Source organism: Mobula hypostoma, chromosome 14 (genome assembly GCF_963921235.1).
Source record: "Mobula hypostoma chromosome 14, sMobHyp1.1, whole genome shotgun sequence".
NCBI lineage: Eukaryota > Metazoa > Chordata > Chondrichthyes > Myliobatiformes > Myliobatidae > Mobula > Mobula hypostoma.
Window position 1 is genome coordinate 11,208,800 of NC_086110.1, and position 17,834 is coordinate 11,226,633.

Genomic DNA, 17,834 nt, shown 5'->3' on the forward strand with positions numbered 1-17,834 from the left:
TCTCCAATAGTCATAAAGTTAAAGATGAAACATTCTTTTCAACATTTTAAGCAAGATCAGTGTATTATTTTTGTGTTGTACAATTTTAGAGTGAAAAAAGGAAAGGAGCACCATGCAAAGGTTTGGGCACCCCAAGAGATTTGAGCTCTCAGATAACTTTTACCAAGGTCTCAGACCTGAATTAGCTTGTTAGGGCTATGGTTTGTTGACAGTCACTGTTAGGAAAGGCCAGGTGAATCAAATTTCAAAGCTTTATAAATACTCTGACTCCTCAAACCTTGTCCCAACAATCAGCAGCCATGGGCTTCTCCAAGCAGCTGCCCAGCACTCTGAAAATTAAAATAAATGATGCCCACAAAGCAGGAGAAGGCTATAAGAAAATAGCAAAGCGTTTTCAGGTAGCCGTTTCCTCAGTTCGTAATGTAATTAAGAAATGGCCGTTAACAGGAACGGTGGAGGTCAAGTTGAGGTCTGGAAGACCAAGAAAACTTTCTGAGAGAACTGTTCATAGGATTTCTAGAATGGCAAATCAAAACCCCCATTTGACTGCAAAAGACCTTCAGGAAGGTTTAGCAGACTCTAGAGTGGTGGTGCACTGTTCTACTGTGCAGCGACACCTGCACAAATATGACCTTCATGGAAGAATCATCAGAAGAAAACCTTTCCCACATCCTCACCACAAAATTCAGCATCAGAAGTTTGCAAAGGAACATCTGAACAAGCGTGATGCATTTTGGAAACAAGTCCTGTGGTCTGATGAAGTTAAAATAGAACTTTTTGTCCGCAATGAGCAAAGTTATGTTTGGAGAAAAAAGGGTGCAGAATTTCATGAAAAGAACACCTCTCAAACTGTTAAACACAGTGGGTGGATCAATCATGCTTTGGGCTTGTGTTGCAGCCAGTGTCACGGGGAACATTTCACTGGTAGAGGGAAGAATGAATTCAATTAAATACCAGCAAATTCTGGAAGCAAACATCACACCATCTGTAAAAAAGCAGAAGATGAAAAGAGGATGGCTTCTACAACAGGATAATGCTCCTAAACACACCTCAAAATCCACAATGGACGACCTCAAGAAGCACGAGCTGAAAGTTTTGCCATGGCCCTCACAGTCCCCCAACCTAAACATCATCGAAAATCTGTGGATAGACCTCAAAAGAGCAGTGCATGCAAGACGACCCAAGAATCTCACAGAACTGGAAGCCTTTTGCAAGGAAGAATGGGCAAAAATTTCCCAAACAAGAATTGAAAGACTCTTAGCTGGCTACAGAAAGCGTTTAAAAGCTGTGATACTTGCCAAAGGGGGTGTTACTAAGTACTGACCATACAGGGTGCCCAAACATTTGCTTCAGGCCCTTTTCCTTTTTTGTTATTTTGAAACGGTAAAAGATGAAAATAAAAAAGTAATCTTGCTTAAAATATTAAAGGAATGTGTCATCTTTAACTTTATGCCTTTTGGAAATCAGTTCATCTTTTACTCGCTTAACTATTCACAGTAACAGAAATTTTGACCAGGGGTGCCACTGTAAGTGGGTAACAGTCAGGACAGAGAAGGGCAAGGGTCAGATACTACAGAGTACCCCTGTAGCTGTCCCCCTTAACAATAAGTACTCCTGATTGAGCACTGCTGGGGGAGATGTCTACCTGGGGGAAGCAACAGTGGCTGTGCCTCTGGCACAGAGTCTGGCCCTGTGGCTCAGAAGGGTAGGGAAAGGAAGAGGATGGAAGCAGTGATAGGAGACTCTATAGTTAGGGGGTCAGACAAGCGATTCTGTGGACGCAGGAAAGAAACGCAGATGGTAGTTTGCCTCCCAGGTGCCAGAACAATGTTGTGCCGACCCTCAAACCCTGCCTCCCATATAAGCCCCCACCTTAGATTCCTCCATATATCTGTCCAGTAGTCTCTTAAACTTCACTAGTGTATCTGCCTCCACCACTGACTCAGGCAGTGCATTCCACGCACCAACCACTCTCTGAGTAAAAAACCTTTCTCTAATATCCCCCTTGAACTTCCCACCCCTTACCTTAAAGCCATGTCCTCTTGTATTGAGCAGTTGTGCCCTGGGGAAGAGGCGCTAGCTATCCACTCTATCTATTCCTCTTATTATCTTGTACACCTCTATCATGTCTCCTCTCATCCTCCTTCTCTCCAAAGAGTAAAGCCCTAGCTCTGATCATAATGCATACTTTCTAAACCAGGCAGCATCCTGGTAAATCTCCTCTGTACCCTTTCCAATGCTTCCACATCCTTCCTATAGTGAGGTGACCAGAACTGGACACAATACTCCAAGTGTGGCTTAACCAGAGTTTTATAGAGCTGCATCATTACATTGCGACTCTTAAACTCTATCCCTTGACTTATGAAAGCTAACACCCCATAAGCTTTCTTAACTACCCTATCCACCTGTGAGGCAACTTTCAGGGATCTGTGGACATGTACCCTGAGATCCCTCTGCTCCTCCTCACTACCAGGTATCCTGCCATTTATTTTGTACTCTGCCTTGGAGTTTGTCCTTCCAAAGTGTACCACCTCACACTTCTCCGGGTTGAACTCCATCTGCCACTTCTCAGCCCACTTCTGCATCCTATCAATGTCTCTCTGCAATCTTTGACAATCCTCTACACTATCTACAACACCACCAACCTTTGTGTCATCTGCAAACTTGCCAACCCACCCTTCTACCCCCACATCCAGGTCGTTAATAAAAATCATGAAAAGTAGAGGTCCCAGAACAGATCCTTGTGGGACACCACTAGTCACAATCCTCCAATCTGAATGTACTCCCTCCACCACCACCTTCTGCCTTCTGCAGGCAAGCCAATTCTGAATCCACCTGGCCAAACTTCCCTGGATCCCATGCCTTCTAACTTTCTGAATAAGCCTATTGTGTGGAACATCCCAGGGTCTGGGATGTTTCTGATCGCGTCCATGGGAAGGTAAGCAGCCAGAGGTCATGGAACATATTGGTACCAATGACATAGGTAGGAAAAGGGAGGAGGTCTGGAAAACAGACTACAGGGAGTTAGGAAGGAAGTTGAGAAGGAGGACCTCAAAGGTAGCAATCTCGGGATTACTGCCTGTACCATGTGATGGTGAGTACAGGAATAGAGTGAGGTGGACGATAAATGTGTGGTTGAGGGATTGGAGCAGGGGGAAGGGATTCGGATTTCTGGATCATTGGGACCTCTTTTGGGGCAGGCGTGACCTGTACAAAAAAGACAGGTTGCACTTGAATCTGAGGGGGACCAATATCCTGGCAGGGAGGTTTGCTAAGTCTGTTGGAGAGAGTTTAAACCGACAGTTTGAGATGTGTCTATTTTAATGCAAGAAGCATCATGAACAAAGCAGATGAGCTTAGAGCATAGCTCAGTACCTAGAGTTATGATGTTGTGGCCATTTCAGAGATTTGGATGGCTCAGGGGCAGGAATGGTTACTTAGAGTGCCAGGCTATAGATGTGTCAGAAAGAACAGGGAGTGAGGCAAAAGAGGCGGGGGCATGGCACTGCTAATCAGAAATAGAGTCACGGCTGCCGAAAATGAGGAAGTTATGGAGGAATTGTCTACTGAGTCTCTGTGGGTGGAAGTTCGAAACAGGAAGGGGTCAATAACTCTACTGGGTGTTTTTTATAGACTACCCAATATTAACAGGGACATCGAGGAGCAGATAGGGAGACTGAGTCTGTAATAATAAGAGTTATCGTGGTGGGAGATTTTAATTCCCCAAATATTGATTGGCATATCCCTGGAGCAAGAGGTTTAAATAAGGTGGAGTTTGTTAGGTGCGTTCAGAAAGGTTTCCTGACACAATATGTAGATAAGCCTACAAGAGGAGAGGCTGTACTTGATCTGGTATTGGGAAATGGACCTGGTCAGGTGTCAGGTCTCTCAGTGGGAGAGCATTTTGGAGATAGTGATTACAATTCTATCTCCTTTACCATAGCATTGGAGAAGGATAGGAACAAACAAGCTAGAAAAGCGTTTAATTGGAGTAAGGGGAAATATGCAGCTATCAGGCAGGAACTTGGAAGCATAAGTTGGGAAGAGATGTTCTCAGGGAAATGTACGGCAGAAATGTGGCAAATGTTCAGGAGATATTTGCATGGCGTTCTGCACAGGTATGTTCCAATGAGATAGGGAACGGATCGTAGGGTACAGGAACTGTGGTGTACAAATGCTATTGAAAATCTAGTCAAGAAGAAAAGAAATGCTTATGAAAGGTTCAAAAACCTGGGTAATGATAGAGATGTAAAAGATTATAAGGAGCTTAAGAGTTAAAAAATACACGTGGACTAAGATGTTAACTGTCCTGTGCTATCACCAGTAGGATCATCAGTTGATCTGCCACCTGTCTTCAGGAGTTTCGGCCCGCTTATGATCAAGACTCCCTCGAGGTGGTGGGCCAGCAGTGCTAAAGCACCACCTCCCACTGGTGAGCTTAAAAACTTGGCATCTGCCTCTATCAGAGTTGTTGGTCACTTCCATTCAACAGATAGTCTACTCTTCAGGTGTCTATGCAACTACTGAAGGGTTTGCAAGATATGTATACACTGTCTGACTATCTGCCCCTCTGGACATACTTGGTCCACACCCACGCTGATCCTTTCTCTGCTGCCTCAGCTACAGCCCTGCTGGTTGACTTGATCTCTCTTCCAGTGAAGCCAAGGTCATGCAGCCACTTCTGGAAAGTGAACGCAATAAACCCACGGCAGCCTACTTCGAATGGATAGCATGAGACTTCTACCCTCTGACTCTGCACTCTGATCTTAATTCTGCATACTTGGTTAACTTGCGCTCATGGGCTTCATCGATGTTGTTCCCAGGGGACTGTGAGTTCACCAATAACCAGTTCTCTACTGGTGTCAGACCATACGATTATATCTGGACGCAATGTGGTGAAAGGTATTTGCTCCGGGATACTGCCTTTCCCGTCCAGGTCAGCCTTGACACACCAATCATTGGCTGAAGAAAGTATGCTTGATCGTGAACCTGCACTGCACACCCTTGACTTGGAGCCTTCTTTCACAAATGATATGCGATGTTCTGTGCAGTATGGGGCATGAGATAAGTTGTGCTGCAGTACTCCCTGCTCAACTGCTTCTGTTACAACTTTGAGAACGTTGTTATGTCTCCAAGTGTACATGCAGCTGGAAAGATTGACTCTGCATGCACTCAAAATATGTTGAAGTGTTCCCTTCTCACCACAAACAGCACACCTGTCTGTCTTATCTTCATACCAGGCGCTGAGGTTGGCAGGTGTTGGGAGCAGATCGTACATAGAAAAGAAATGCGGAGCGGTTCCATCTACCACAGAACATTCCAAGATAGATGTCGTTGTTCAACACTTTCCCACCAGGTCCAAGCCCCTTGTTTGGCCAGACCAGCTGTTTTAGCTAACAACTTCTCCTCTTCTACCTCTCATATTCCTTGTGTTACAAGCTCACGGCGCTCCTTACCTGTAGAAGATGACCACCACTTGTGGGTTGTCCATCCAAGTCCCTGGCGGCCTAGCTGGATAGCCCCAACCGTCTCCTTGTGCTTCAATCTAGATTCTGCCTCATCAACTGCTACACGGGCTGACCACTTCCTGCCTGATCTCACATCCGGCTGGGTGTTCTTGATGACAGGATCTTTTGAGTCTCGAAGCATCAAGAATGATCTTACCTTGGCTACCTTGACCTCTTCGACAAGGGATTGCACTGGGATGGTAAGCTTTTTCTGGCTACTGTGGATTGCAACATTGGTGAGGCTGCTCGGTACTCCAAGCCACTTCTTCACATACTTGTTGATCTTCCATTCCATTGCCTCAACATGGAACATTGCCACTTCATAGACAGTTAGTGGCCACATTATCCGTGGCATCAGTCTGTACTGCAAGCACCACAACTTCAACTTGCCAGGCAAGCCACACTTCTCAACAGACATCAGACCTCTGCTGATCTGTTCTCCTGTCTCTTGAACCCTCTTGGTGTCTCTCAGCTCCTTTGTGTACCATCGCCCGAGGCTCTTAACTGGTTGGTCCTTAAGAATGAAATTAGGTGAACCAGAAGGGGCCATGAGAAGGCCTTGGCAAGCAGGATTAAGTCATTCCACAAGTATGTGAAGAACAAGAGGATAAGACACAACGGAATAGGACCAATCAAGTGTGACAGTGGAAAAGTGTGCATGGAACCGGAGAAGATAGCAGAGATACTTAATGACTACCTTGCTTTAGTATTCACTATGGAAAAGGATTTTGACGATTGTAGGAATGACTTACAGTAGATTGAAAAGCTTGAGCATACAGATATTAAGAAAGCGGATGTGCTGGAGCTTTTGGAAAGCATCAAGTTGGATAAGTCTCTGGGACCGGATGAGATGTACCCCGGGCTACTGTGGGAGGCGAGGGAGGAGATTGCTGAGCCTCTGGCAATGACCTTTGCATCATCATTGGGGATAGGGGAGGTTCTGGAGGATTGGAGGGTTGCAGATGTTGTTCCCTTATTCAAGAAAGGGAGTAGAGATAGCCCAGGAAATTACAGACCAGTGAGTCTTAATTCAGTTGTTGATAGATTGATGGAGAAGATCCTGAGAGGCAGGATTTATGAACATTTGGAGAGGCATAATATGATTAAGAAAAGCCAGCATGGCTTTGTTAAAGGCAGGTCGTGCCTTACGAGCCTGATTGAATTTTTTGAGGATGTGACTAAACACATTGATGAAGGTAGAGCAGAGATGTAGTGTATATGGATTTCAGCAAGTATATGATAAGGTACCCCATGCAAGGCTTATTGAGAAAGTAAGGAGGCATGGGATCCAAGGGGACCTTGCTTTGTGGATCCAGAATTGGCTTGCCCACAGAAAGCAAAGAGTGGTTGTAGATGGGTCATATTCTGCATGGAGGCCAGTGACCAGTGGTGTGCCTCAGGGATCTGTTCTCGGACCTCTTCTCTTTGTGATTTTTATAAATGACCTGGATGAGGAAATGGAAGGATGGGTTTGTAAATTTGCTGATGACACAAATGTTGGGGGTGTTGTGGATAGTGTGGAGGGCTGTCAGAGGTTACAGCGGGACATCGATAGGATGCAAAACTGGGCTGAAATGTGGCAGATGGAGTTCAACCCAGATAACTGTGAGGTGGTTCATTTTGGTAGGTCAAATATGAAGGCAGAATATAGTATTAATGTTAAGACTCTTGGCAGTGTGGAGGATCAGAGGAATCTTGGGGTCCAAGTCCATAGGACACTCAAAGCTGCTGCACAGGTTGACTATGTGGTTGGCCTTCATCAACCGTGGGATTGCGTTTAAGAGCCGAGAGGTAATGTTACAGCTATATGGCACCCTGGTCAGGCCCCACTTGGAGTACTGTGCTCATTTCTGGTCACCTCACTACAGGAAGGACATGGAAACCATAGAAAAGGTGCAGAGGAGATTTACGAGGATGTTGCCTGGATTGGGGAGTATGCCTTATGAGAATAGGTCGAGTGAACTCAGACTTTTCTCCTTGGAGCAGCGGAGGATGAGAGGTGACCTGATAGAGGTGTATAAGGTGATGAGAGACATTGATCATGTGGATAGTCAGAGGCTTTTTCCCAGGGCTGAAATGGCTAACACGAGAGGGCACAGCTTTAAGGTGCTTGGAAGTAGGTACAGAGGAGATGTCAGGGGTAAGTTTTTTATGCAGAGGGTGGTGAGTGTGTGGAATGGGCTGCCAGCGACGGTGGTGGAGGCGGATATGATACGGTCTTTTAAGAGACTCCTGGATAGGTACATGGAACTTAGAAAAATAGAGGGCTATAGGTAACCTTTGGTAATTTCTATGTGAGTACATGTTCGACACAGCATTGTGAGCTGAAATCCCTGTATTGTGCTGTAGGTTTTCTATGTTTCTATGTAAACCTACAAAGGAACGTGCTATCTTGGATCTGGTCCTGTGCAATAAGACAGGTGAAATTAATGATCTTGTAGTTAGGGATCTTCTTGGAAAGGGTCATCACAGTATGACTGAGTTTCTCATACAAATAGTTCAATAGTTCGATCTAAACCCACTGCATTATGCCCAAACAATGGAGACTACAATGGGATGAGGGAGGATTAGGCTATTGTAGATTGGTAACATAGGCTATATGGCGGGATAGTTGAGGAGCTGTGGAAGACTTTCAAAGAGAATTTTCACGGTGCTCAACAGAAGTATATTCCAGTTAAAAGCAAGGACAGTGAGGGTGGGGAAAGCCAGACTTGGATAACTAAGGAAATAAAATAAGGCATCAAACTAAAAGCTTGTGTGTACAAAGTCACCAAAAGTAGTGGGAAACTGGAAGATTGGGAAAACTTCAAGAAGCAACAAAGAACCACTAAGCGAACAATAAAGAAAGGGATGATAGATTATGAAAATAAACTAGTACAAAATATAAAAATGGACAATAAAAGTTTTTAGAATTATATAAAGCAGAAAAGTGTGGCTAAACTGAACATAGGTCCCTTGGAGGACGAGAAGGGGGAATTGATATTGGGTAATGAGGAAATGACAGAGGCTTTGAATGACTATTTTTTGTCAGTCTTCATGGTGGAGGACACGTCTAACATGCCAAAGAGAGATGCTATGCATACGATGGGAGGTGAGGACCTCGATACAATAGCTATCGCTCAAGAGGTAGTGCTGAGCAAACTTGCGGGCCTTAAGATAGACAAGCCCCTAGTCCTGTTGGAATCCCAGGGTACTGAAAGAAATGGCAGAAATTATAGTAGAGGCTTTGGTGACAATTTACCAAAATTCTCTGGACTCTGGGTAGGTCCCGGCAGACTGGAAGAAGGTGAATGTCACACCACTGTTCAAGAAGGATGTAGGCAAAAGGCAGGTAACTATAGGCCAGTAAGTTTAACATCTGTAGTTGGGACAATGCTTGAAGCTATCAATAAATAAGAAATAGCAAGGCATCTGGAAAGAAATAGATCCATCAGGCAGAAGCAGCATGGGTTCAGTAAAGGAAAGTCCACTTTGACAAACTTACTGGAGTTCTTTGAGGATATAACAAGCACAGTGGATAGAGGGGAACAGATGGATGTTATTTACTTGGATTTCCAGAATGCATTCGATAAGGTGCCACATAAAACATTTATCCTTGAGAGAAGGATGCATAGAGTTGGGGTTGATGTATTAGCATGAATAGAGGATTGATTAACCAATAGAAAGAATAGAGTTGGGATACATGGATGTTTCTCTGGCTGGCAATCAGTGGTGAGCAGGGTGCCACAGGTGCTGGTGCTGGGCCCGCAACTGTTCACGCTATACATTAATGAGCTGGAAGAGGTGGACTGAGTTTAGCATATCTAAGTTTGCTGTTGATTCTAAATTGAGTGGAAAAGCAAATTGTGCAGAAGATATGGAGAGTCTGCAAAGAGATATAGATAGGTTAAGTGAGTGGGCAAGGATCTGGCAGAGGGAGCGCAATGTTTGTAAATATGAGTTCATCCACTTTGGAAAGAACAGATTATCATTTAAATGGTAAAAAAATTGGAGCATACTGCTGTGCAGAGGGACTTGGGAGTGCTTGTGCAGGAATTGCAAAAGGTTGGTTTGCAGGTGCAGCAGGCTATCAAGAAGGCAAGTGGAATGTTGGCCTTCATTCCTAGAGAGACTGAATATAAGAACAGGGAGGTTATACTGCAATTGTACAGGGTACTGGTGAATCCGCACCTGGAGCACTGCGTGCAGTTCTGGTCTCCTTATTTGAGGAAGGATATACTGGCTTTGGAGGCGGTGCAGAGGAGGTTCACCAGGTTGATTCCAGAGATGAGAGGGTTAGACTATGAGATGAGATTGAGTTGCCTGGGACTGTACTCACTGGAATTCAGAAGAATGAGAGGAGATCTTATAGAAACAAAAAAATTATGAAAGGGGTAGATAAGATAGAGGCAGGAAAGTTGTTTCCATTGGTAGGTGAGACTAGAACTCAGGGGCATAACCTCAAGATTCAGGGGAGTAGATTTAGGATGGAGATGAGGGGTAACTGCTTTTCCCAGATGGTGGTGAATCTGTGAAATTCTCTGCCCCATGAAGCAGTGGAGGCTACCTCAATAAATATATTTGAGACAAGGTTGGATAGATTTTTGCATAGTAGGGGAATTAAGGGTTATGGGGAAAAGGCAGGTAGGTGGAGATGAGTCCCTGGTCAGATGAGCCATGATCTTATTGAATGGCGGAGCAGGCTCGACGGGCCGGATAGCCTACTCCTGCTCCTGTTTCTTATGTTCTTACGTTGATGACTCTGGGCCTCTACTCACTGGAGTTGAGAAGAATGAAGGGGGATCTCATTAAAACCTTTTGATTGTTGAAAGGCCTCAATAGAGTGGATGTGGAGAGGATGTTTCCAATGGTGGGGGAGTCTAATTCCAGCCTCAAAATGGAGGAATGTCCTTTAACGGAGATGAGGAGGAACTCCTTTAACCAGAGAGTGGTGAATCTGCGGAATTCGTTACTACAGGTGGCTGTGGAGGCCAAGTTATTGGGTATATTTAAACGAAAGATTGATAGATTCTTGCTGAGTCAGGGCATGAGGGATCTGAGGAGAAGGCAGGAGAGGGAAAAAGATCAGCCATGATGAAGTGGCTGACCAGACCTAGATGGGTCAAATGGCCTAGTTCTGCTCCGTTATCTTATGGTCTTGTACCAGGTTCCAGCACTGAAGTGCTAAAGGTGTCTCCTGTGCAGGAAATCAGCAAGTAAACATTTAAATTACTTTTTTAAAAATTGAGTATCCCTGGCTTTATTACTTCCAATGAACATTTAGAAAAATATAATTGGGGGAATTCAGAGATATTTCCTGGCTCCCTAGGCCTGAGTCGACATAGTAGTAGTAGTAGTCCCAAACCTCACATGACCCCTTATTTCCATTTTTCATAATCTTTTAAAATTCATTTATGAGCTATAGGCATCTCTGACATTGTTCATTCCTAACTTTCCCAACACTGAGGAGCAGGTAAGAGCGAACTGTATTAAAGAGTGTAGAGCACAGGATAAGAATAAATATGGAAGATTACCTTCTCTGAATATCATTAGTGAATCAGATGGGTGATCATCAACAAATGTGCCCATTTCTTATTTCATGATGGAAGGCAGGTCATTGATAAGGCAGTTGAGGACAGCACACTGTCCTAAGGAACTCTGGCAGTGATGTCCTGCAGTTGGGATAATTGATTTCCAACAACCACAACCATTTTTCCTAGTGCAATATATGATTCCAACCATTTGCCTAATTTTCCGGTCAACATTGCTTTTGTGCTTGTCACAATGAATATCTGTGCGGATGACTGTCAGATGTCTGTGGTCAGTCCTCCAATCTAGTACGGCAAGCTGATTTTTTTTTTGGAAGAGTGGATGTGCAACCACATATATGTATGACTAACCATCTCTTTTTCTGTGTGTTTATCTTTCAGTCCTGGCTTCAGTTATATGGATACCTCCCTCAAGGTGGCTTGCGAATGTCCACAATGAGATCAGCACAGACACTGTCCAACGCTATCGCTAAAATGCAGAGATTCTATGGAATTGAAGTAACTGGGGAACTTGATGAAAACACAAAAATGTAAGAAATTGTTTTAAAAGGGGGAGAAAAGGAAGGGTGCAGATATACACATCTGGGATTGAGGAAGCCTCTTGAGAAATATAGAGTGTATCAGGGAAAACTTAAGAAACTAGGAGAACGAAAAGGGGCCATGAAAACAGTTTAGCAAGGAGAATCACAAGACTTTTAACAAGTATATCAGGAGGGGGTCTGTAGCCAGGGAAAGAGATGTCCTCTAGGAGAGTACAGAGGCAATTGTGTGTGGAGTCAGGCAATGTGAATGAGGTGCAAAATGAATATTTCTCAACTGTATTCACCAAGAAGAACATAAAAGATAGTTCAGGTGGGAGAACATGGATAATCTGGATCAGTTCAGTATTACGAAAGGGGACATGTTGGATGTCATGGGGACTATATGGGCTGAAAAATCCCTAGGGGAGTTAAAGTCTGTCCCTTGATAGGAGAAGAGAGTGGACCATGGAAGAAAGGGAAGGCGGAGGGTAACCAGAGGGATGGGCAGGTGTGAGGAAGACAAAGGGTGAATGTATTAGGGCAGTTAAGAGTGTGGAAGAATGGAGACTCACTACACTGGAAATGATCAGAGCAAAGGATGAAGAGCAGACTAATAGAGTGAGGAAAAGAAAAGGGATCTTTCCAGGAGGGTTGAAGGCGGAAGCAATTTAAGAGTGTTCAGTGTCCATGTACATGTTGGTAGAGGAGTCCATTTGCAGCAGACAGTGCTGAGCAGGATCTTCTGGTGACTCTCCATTTCAATTCAACTTCTCATTTCCATTGTGACCTGTCTGTCTTAAGCCTCCTCCACTGACATGATGAGGCCATACTCAGGCTGGGGGAGCAACACCTCATATTCCATCTGGATAGGCTCCAACCTGAAGGCATGAACATCGATTTCATCCCCCCTCCTTCCTCTCTTTTTCCATTCCTCATTCTTGTTATCTTCTCTCCCCTTCTCTTCTCCCTTGCCCATCACATCCCTTTTCTCATGGTCCTCTGACCTCTCCTATAGGATTCCTTCTTCTTCAGCCCTTTATCTCTTCCACCTAACCCCTCCCAGGTCTTACTTCATCCTCTCCCCTCACCCACCCACTTTCCCCTCACCTATCACCTGCCAGCTTGTATACCTTTCCCTTCGTCACCTTCTTATTCTGGCTTCTGCCTCCTTTCTTTCCAGTCCCCAATGAAGAGTCTTGGCCCAAAATGTGAACTGCTTATTTCCCTCCATGGATGCTGCTTGGCTTGCTGAGTTCATCCTGCATTTTGTGTGTGAAAAGGACGTTGATCGGACTGCAGAATTTTAGTTATGGGGAAAGATTGGAAAGGCTAGGATTGTTGTTGTTGGACTAAAGGAAACTGAGGGGTGAGCAGAGATAGAAATTGGGAGGCATGGACTGGGTAGGTAGTTAGAATCATGTTCCCTTGGTAGGGGTATCACAAACAAGAGAGCATAAGTTTAAGATGAGAGGAAGGAGTTTAAAAGAGATTTGAAGGGACAATTTTTTTTACACATCACTCCCAGAAGAGGCAGTGGAGTCAGATAAATGTAGTGATTATAAAAGTTGTTTAGACTTTCTTGAATAAGCAAAGCATTGAGCGATTTGAGCCTTAATACAGGCAAACAGGTTTTGTGAAGATGAGCAAAAGGTTTGGTTTAGACATGGTGAGCCAAAGGACCCTTCTATCTGCTGTGTAGTTTTCTGACTCTGAAATGACATTTTCTTAGTGCTGTCTCACAACAATATCCAGATTGCCTCAAAAAAAACCCCACAATTATACCAGAAATTGAATGAATGGTAAAGATTTGGGGAGTATCTCCTGTAAAGCCCTCAGCATAATGTACCACACTGGTCATTCTCCACTGGACATCACTCTCCAAAAGCTATGTACAGTATAACACGTTCTAACAGTTTCATCAAGGAAATTCCTGATACACATCTTCAATTTCAGGGAACAGCTTTCCTTGGCTGTAAAATAGTGTGTTGATGCATGATCTGGAACATTCTACTTTCCACTTTTCCATTTATAAGCCAGATGTTCATTATCCGTAGGACTTTTGTATGAGCCATTTAAAAGCCCAAAGTCTTCGGTAGTATAAGCCAATTGATTCCAGTGACCATTGATTGCATTTGTCCACTGGACCTGAGAAAGAGAAGCTATTGTACCATAGTGGATTGTGCTGGACTGTGCTTGCTGATGTATCCTGAATTCAGAAATGGATTTTTGGCAATCCTGTGCCCAACATCCTGCAGGAAAGCTGGGAATTTTCTTCCAATATTACTTTAGTCATTTTAAACTTGTGCCTTTTAGTTCTGATCTGAACTTGTTGATCAAATAGATTACTTTCATTCACTTTATTAATGCCTCATTACATTTTATAAAGTCTTGGATTGTTCTCTCAAACTTTTCTCAATAAATGATAAAATTCTGTCTGTCACATGATTTAAAGCCTTATACACCGAAGTTAGCCTTGTCACTCTTTTAAGCCTTTCCAGTGACCTGAATATTCAATGTATTTTTCTGATTCAGCATTTCCACCGTGCCTTTAAATTAGTTTGACAATTAGTGCCCTCTGCTTTTGCTGCCTTAATGTAAAATTTTGTTATTGTTAATAGCAGATTGAAGATGAAAGAATTGGCATGTCAACAAATACACTCAAAAACTTTTATAGATTTACCGTGGAGAGTATTCTGACAGGCTGCATCACTGTCTGGTATGGGGGCGGGTGGGGGGGGCTAACTGCACAGAACCGAAAGGCAGCTTCCATTATTAAGGACCCCCAGCACCCAGGGCATGCCCTTTTCTCACTGTTACCATCAGGTAGGAGGTACAGAAGCCTGAAGGCACACACTCAGTGATTCAGGAACAGCTTCTTCCCCTCTGCCATCGGATTCCTAAATGGACATTGACCCTGTGAACACTACATCACTTTTTAATATATATTATTTCTGCTTTCTGCACAATTTTTAATCTATTCAATATACTGTACGTCCACTGATTTATTTATTTATTATTGTTTTTTTTCCTTCTATATTATGTGTTGCATTGAACTGCTGCTGGTAAGTTAACAAATTTCATGACCCATGCCAGTGATAATAGATCTTGATTCCGATTCCATGTGCACACAATTTTTGGATAATCTTATTGCAGTTTAGCTAACTTGGTATTCATACCAATTTCAGTGGATTATGACAAAAGAAATGCACTGATTTGTCATGGTACTATATATTGCGGTAATACAGAGAGCACTTAAATGAAATGTCATTACAAAGGGCTAATTGTTACACAAGAATATATAGGTCTGGAGATGATTCAGGATGCCTAAGGGTTGAATTCTCAGCGTTTTCCAGTAATTATTTTCTCCAAGCATGCTCTGAAATATTTTGAATGATCCTATACTTGTGCATGGATATATCCAAAATGCATTGCCTAAGAAATTTAATGTTTAAGTGTCTGCTTTGATCTTGAATATTTAGCAAAGATATAATACAATTATAAACTTCATAATTTGGATAATGGTGATCCTTGCTGACCCTTCTGTAGTTTAGTCTGTATTCCATCTACGTTAGAGATACTGGTGAATTTCGTCATTAATTCCTGCCTTCACAGAGAAAAAGTTCCGAAGGTAGGGAATTTCTGTGGTCTCAATATGGAACTGTATTGTCAGAGGCAACATTGTGCAGCGGAGGATATTTTGTTTTGGGGTATTAAATGTAAGGTGCAGTCCCTCATACACCTCAGTAATGAGTCAACAATGGCTCAGACCTCAACCTATGAAAGTGAACATTCACATTTGTCATTTAGCTCAGTGACTAAAATTGGTGTGACCTTGATCCTGAAGAGCAGACATTGAACTTTGAAGAGTTGACATTGAACTTTGAAGAGTTGACATTGAACTTTGAAGAGTTTTCCATTTGTCCTGTAGTCATCAGCATGGATTATGAGAGGAGAATGCAGATTTAACTACTTTATTTTTTGTGTTTATCTCTGACAGGTGGATGAAGAAACCCCGTTGTGGAGTCCCTGACAACTTTGGCACAGAAATCAAGACAAATTTACGGCGTAAGCGGTATGCCCTCACAGGGCAAAAGTGGAATTCAAAACATATCACATTCAGGTAGTGAACTCAAGTCTCATTGAAATGGTACAGTAGGCTATGTGGTTGTAAAATGCAATGTCTATATTTACTTAAATATTTTCTTGTCTAATATCTTGTGATCATCCTCAGCAAAGGATATATCACATTATAAAGATTGGCCTTTGAGTTCAAAATCCTACTGCGAAGTTTATGGTGATGCAGAGTTCCTAAAGTATGATACTTTTTCTTCTTGCAGTATCAATAACTATACACCCAAACTGGGAAAACATAAGTCACTCCAGGCTATCCGCCAGGCTTTTGCTGTCTGGCAGAAAGCTACACCGTTAACCTTTGAAGAGATTTCTTATTTCGATATTCGATATGGACGCAGGAAGAATGCAGACATCGTAGTCTTCTTTGCCTCAGGTTTCCATGGTGACAGTTCCCCATTTGATGGGGAGGGTGGTTTCCTGGCTCACGCCTATTTCCCTGGCATTGGAATGGGTGGTGATACACATTTTGATTCAGATGAGCCATGGACACTGGGAAACACGAACCTTCAAGGTAAGAGCAGAATTTTTGTTTCTCTCTAAGGTGTAAAGGGAAAAAGTGAATAGCAAATTTGGGCTTATGCTATATTTTCTTCATTTTCTGTACTGAATGATACATTGTGATTGTAATCTCAACTTTGCGATCTCTAATTTTCGCTGCTATGAATTATCTGCCCTATTTGACTCCCTTCTCTCCCTGCCCCACATCTTACGTTCTTTACAAAATCTCATACTTATATTCATGGTCAACCTTTAGAGCCTGAAATCTTGCACAATCTCTATGGTTCTCTGGATTTTATCACAGACATGACCATCACGAAAACCACTTTTTTTCTCATAACTATTTTCATTTCCAGCCTGGATTTCCAATTTCTGTTTTTACATTTTGCCATAAGTATGGTTATATTTAGGACATCAAATCAAATGTTAAGAAGTATCTTCCCTTTTTGTAGGAAGGCCAGTGTTCCCTCCACAGGTCAACACTGTAGCAATTTTGATTTAATTGATGTAATTTTTGCATGTGTTTGTAAGAATGTTGATAGGCTATGGAATACTCTATGCCTGGCAAAAGATCTACAGTTAGCACAATAGCATCTATTGGATGCCTCATAGTTCACCTGATAATGCCACCTTAATATCTGAAGGAACATTGGCGCAAGGTTCACATCTCATCAGTGCAATGAACAATATACTTTACTGCTAAAATGTGCCAGGTTTAATTCTGATGACAGGATTGGAGACCTCTATTTTAAAACTGATGTTCTGAGAGATAGACTATATTTTCATTTTACATTTGTTAGTTTTTCTTTGGCTATGCCTTGCTGAGGTGTTTATCCTTGGGAACTGATAAAATAAACCATACATTTCTGAATAAAATTCTGAAGCCAATTAGTGTTGGATCCAGTGATATTGATCTAGAGGTTCTTCACCAGACATCAAGAATGAGACATTAAGTTTGGTGGTTATGGCCATTTTATTAAGTGACCCAACAACAAATAAAATGAACACAGAGACAAAGATAAGGAAGTTGTGCTGTTCTCATAGTCAGACTAAAGGTCAGAGGTAACCTATGAAATAGTCAGATTCAAGTGGTGTGACACCTGCTGCAAAGGAACTTGAGACGCTTCCAGAAAATACAGAATCAACTATAATACAATTACTGGAAAATAATTTACTGAGCTTAAATAGATGATTATATAAAAATTATAAGCAAACACCTGAATCCAACATTAGCAAGTGAAATAGTTACCATTAATGTATGTGTACACGTGGATAAATCACAAAGCAAAACAGGCACAGACTCTAAATCTAAATCAGAGGAATTAAAATGTTGCATTGCCAATTTCAGTTGACAGTCCCCATCTACTTTGACTGCAGCCGTTTTAAAGAGAGTGATTTTATCAGAGACCATTGTTAATTAGATTCATCTGAAGTAGTTTGTGAATGGGAAATAAATCATTTATCGTTGACAAATGAGCACTTCTTATATTTGTATAATGTTTCTCCGGTTTCCTGTCACAGCTGGCAATTCTCTGAATGATCAGTTATGTTTATTTTGCTGGATCTTTAAAAGAGGCCAGCCATAGGAGTGCATTGTTCCAACTGCACTTTCCCTGATTCCGATGCTGTATTAATACTGAGTGGCT

The 17,834-nt window shown here is 42.6% G+C and overlaps 1 protein-coding gene across 1 annotated transcript in view; it reads left to right on the top strand.

Moving 5' to 3' along the window:
- mmp15b (matrix metallopeptidase 15b) overlaps nucleotides 1-17,834 on the top strand; it is a 93,251-nt gene that overhangs the window by 48,424 nt on the left and 26,993 nt on the right. The window contains exons 2-4 of the mRNA XM_063066669.1: nucleotides 11,417-11,565; nucleotides 15,554-15,676; nucleotides 15,894-16,201. Coding sequence (XP_062922739.1) covers nucleotides 11,417-11,565; nucleotides 15,554-15,676; nucleotides 15,894-16,201 — 580 coding nt within the window. The remainder of the gene's footprint in view (nucleotides 1-11,416; nucleotides 11,566-15,553; nucleotides 15,677-15,893; nucleotides 16,202-17,834) is intronic.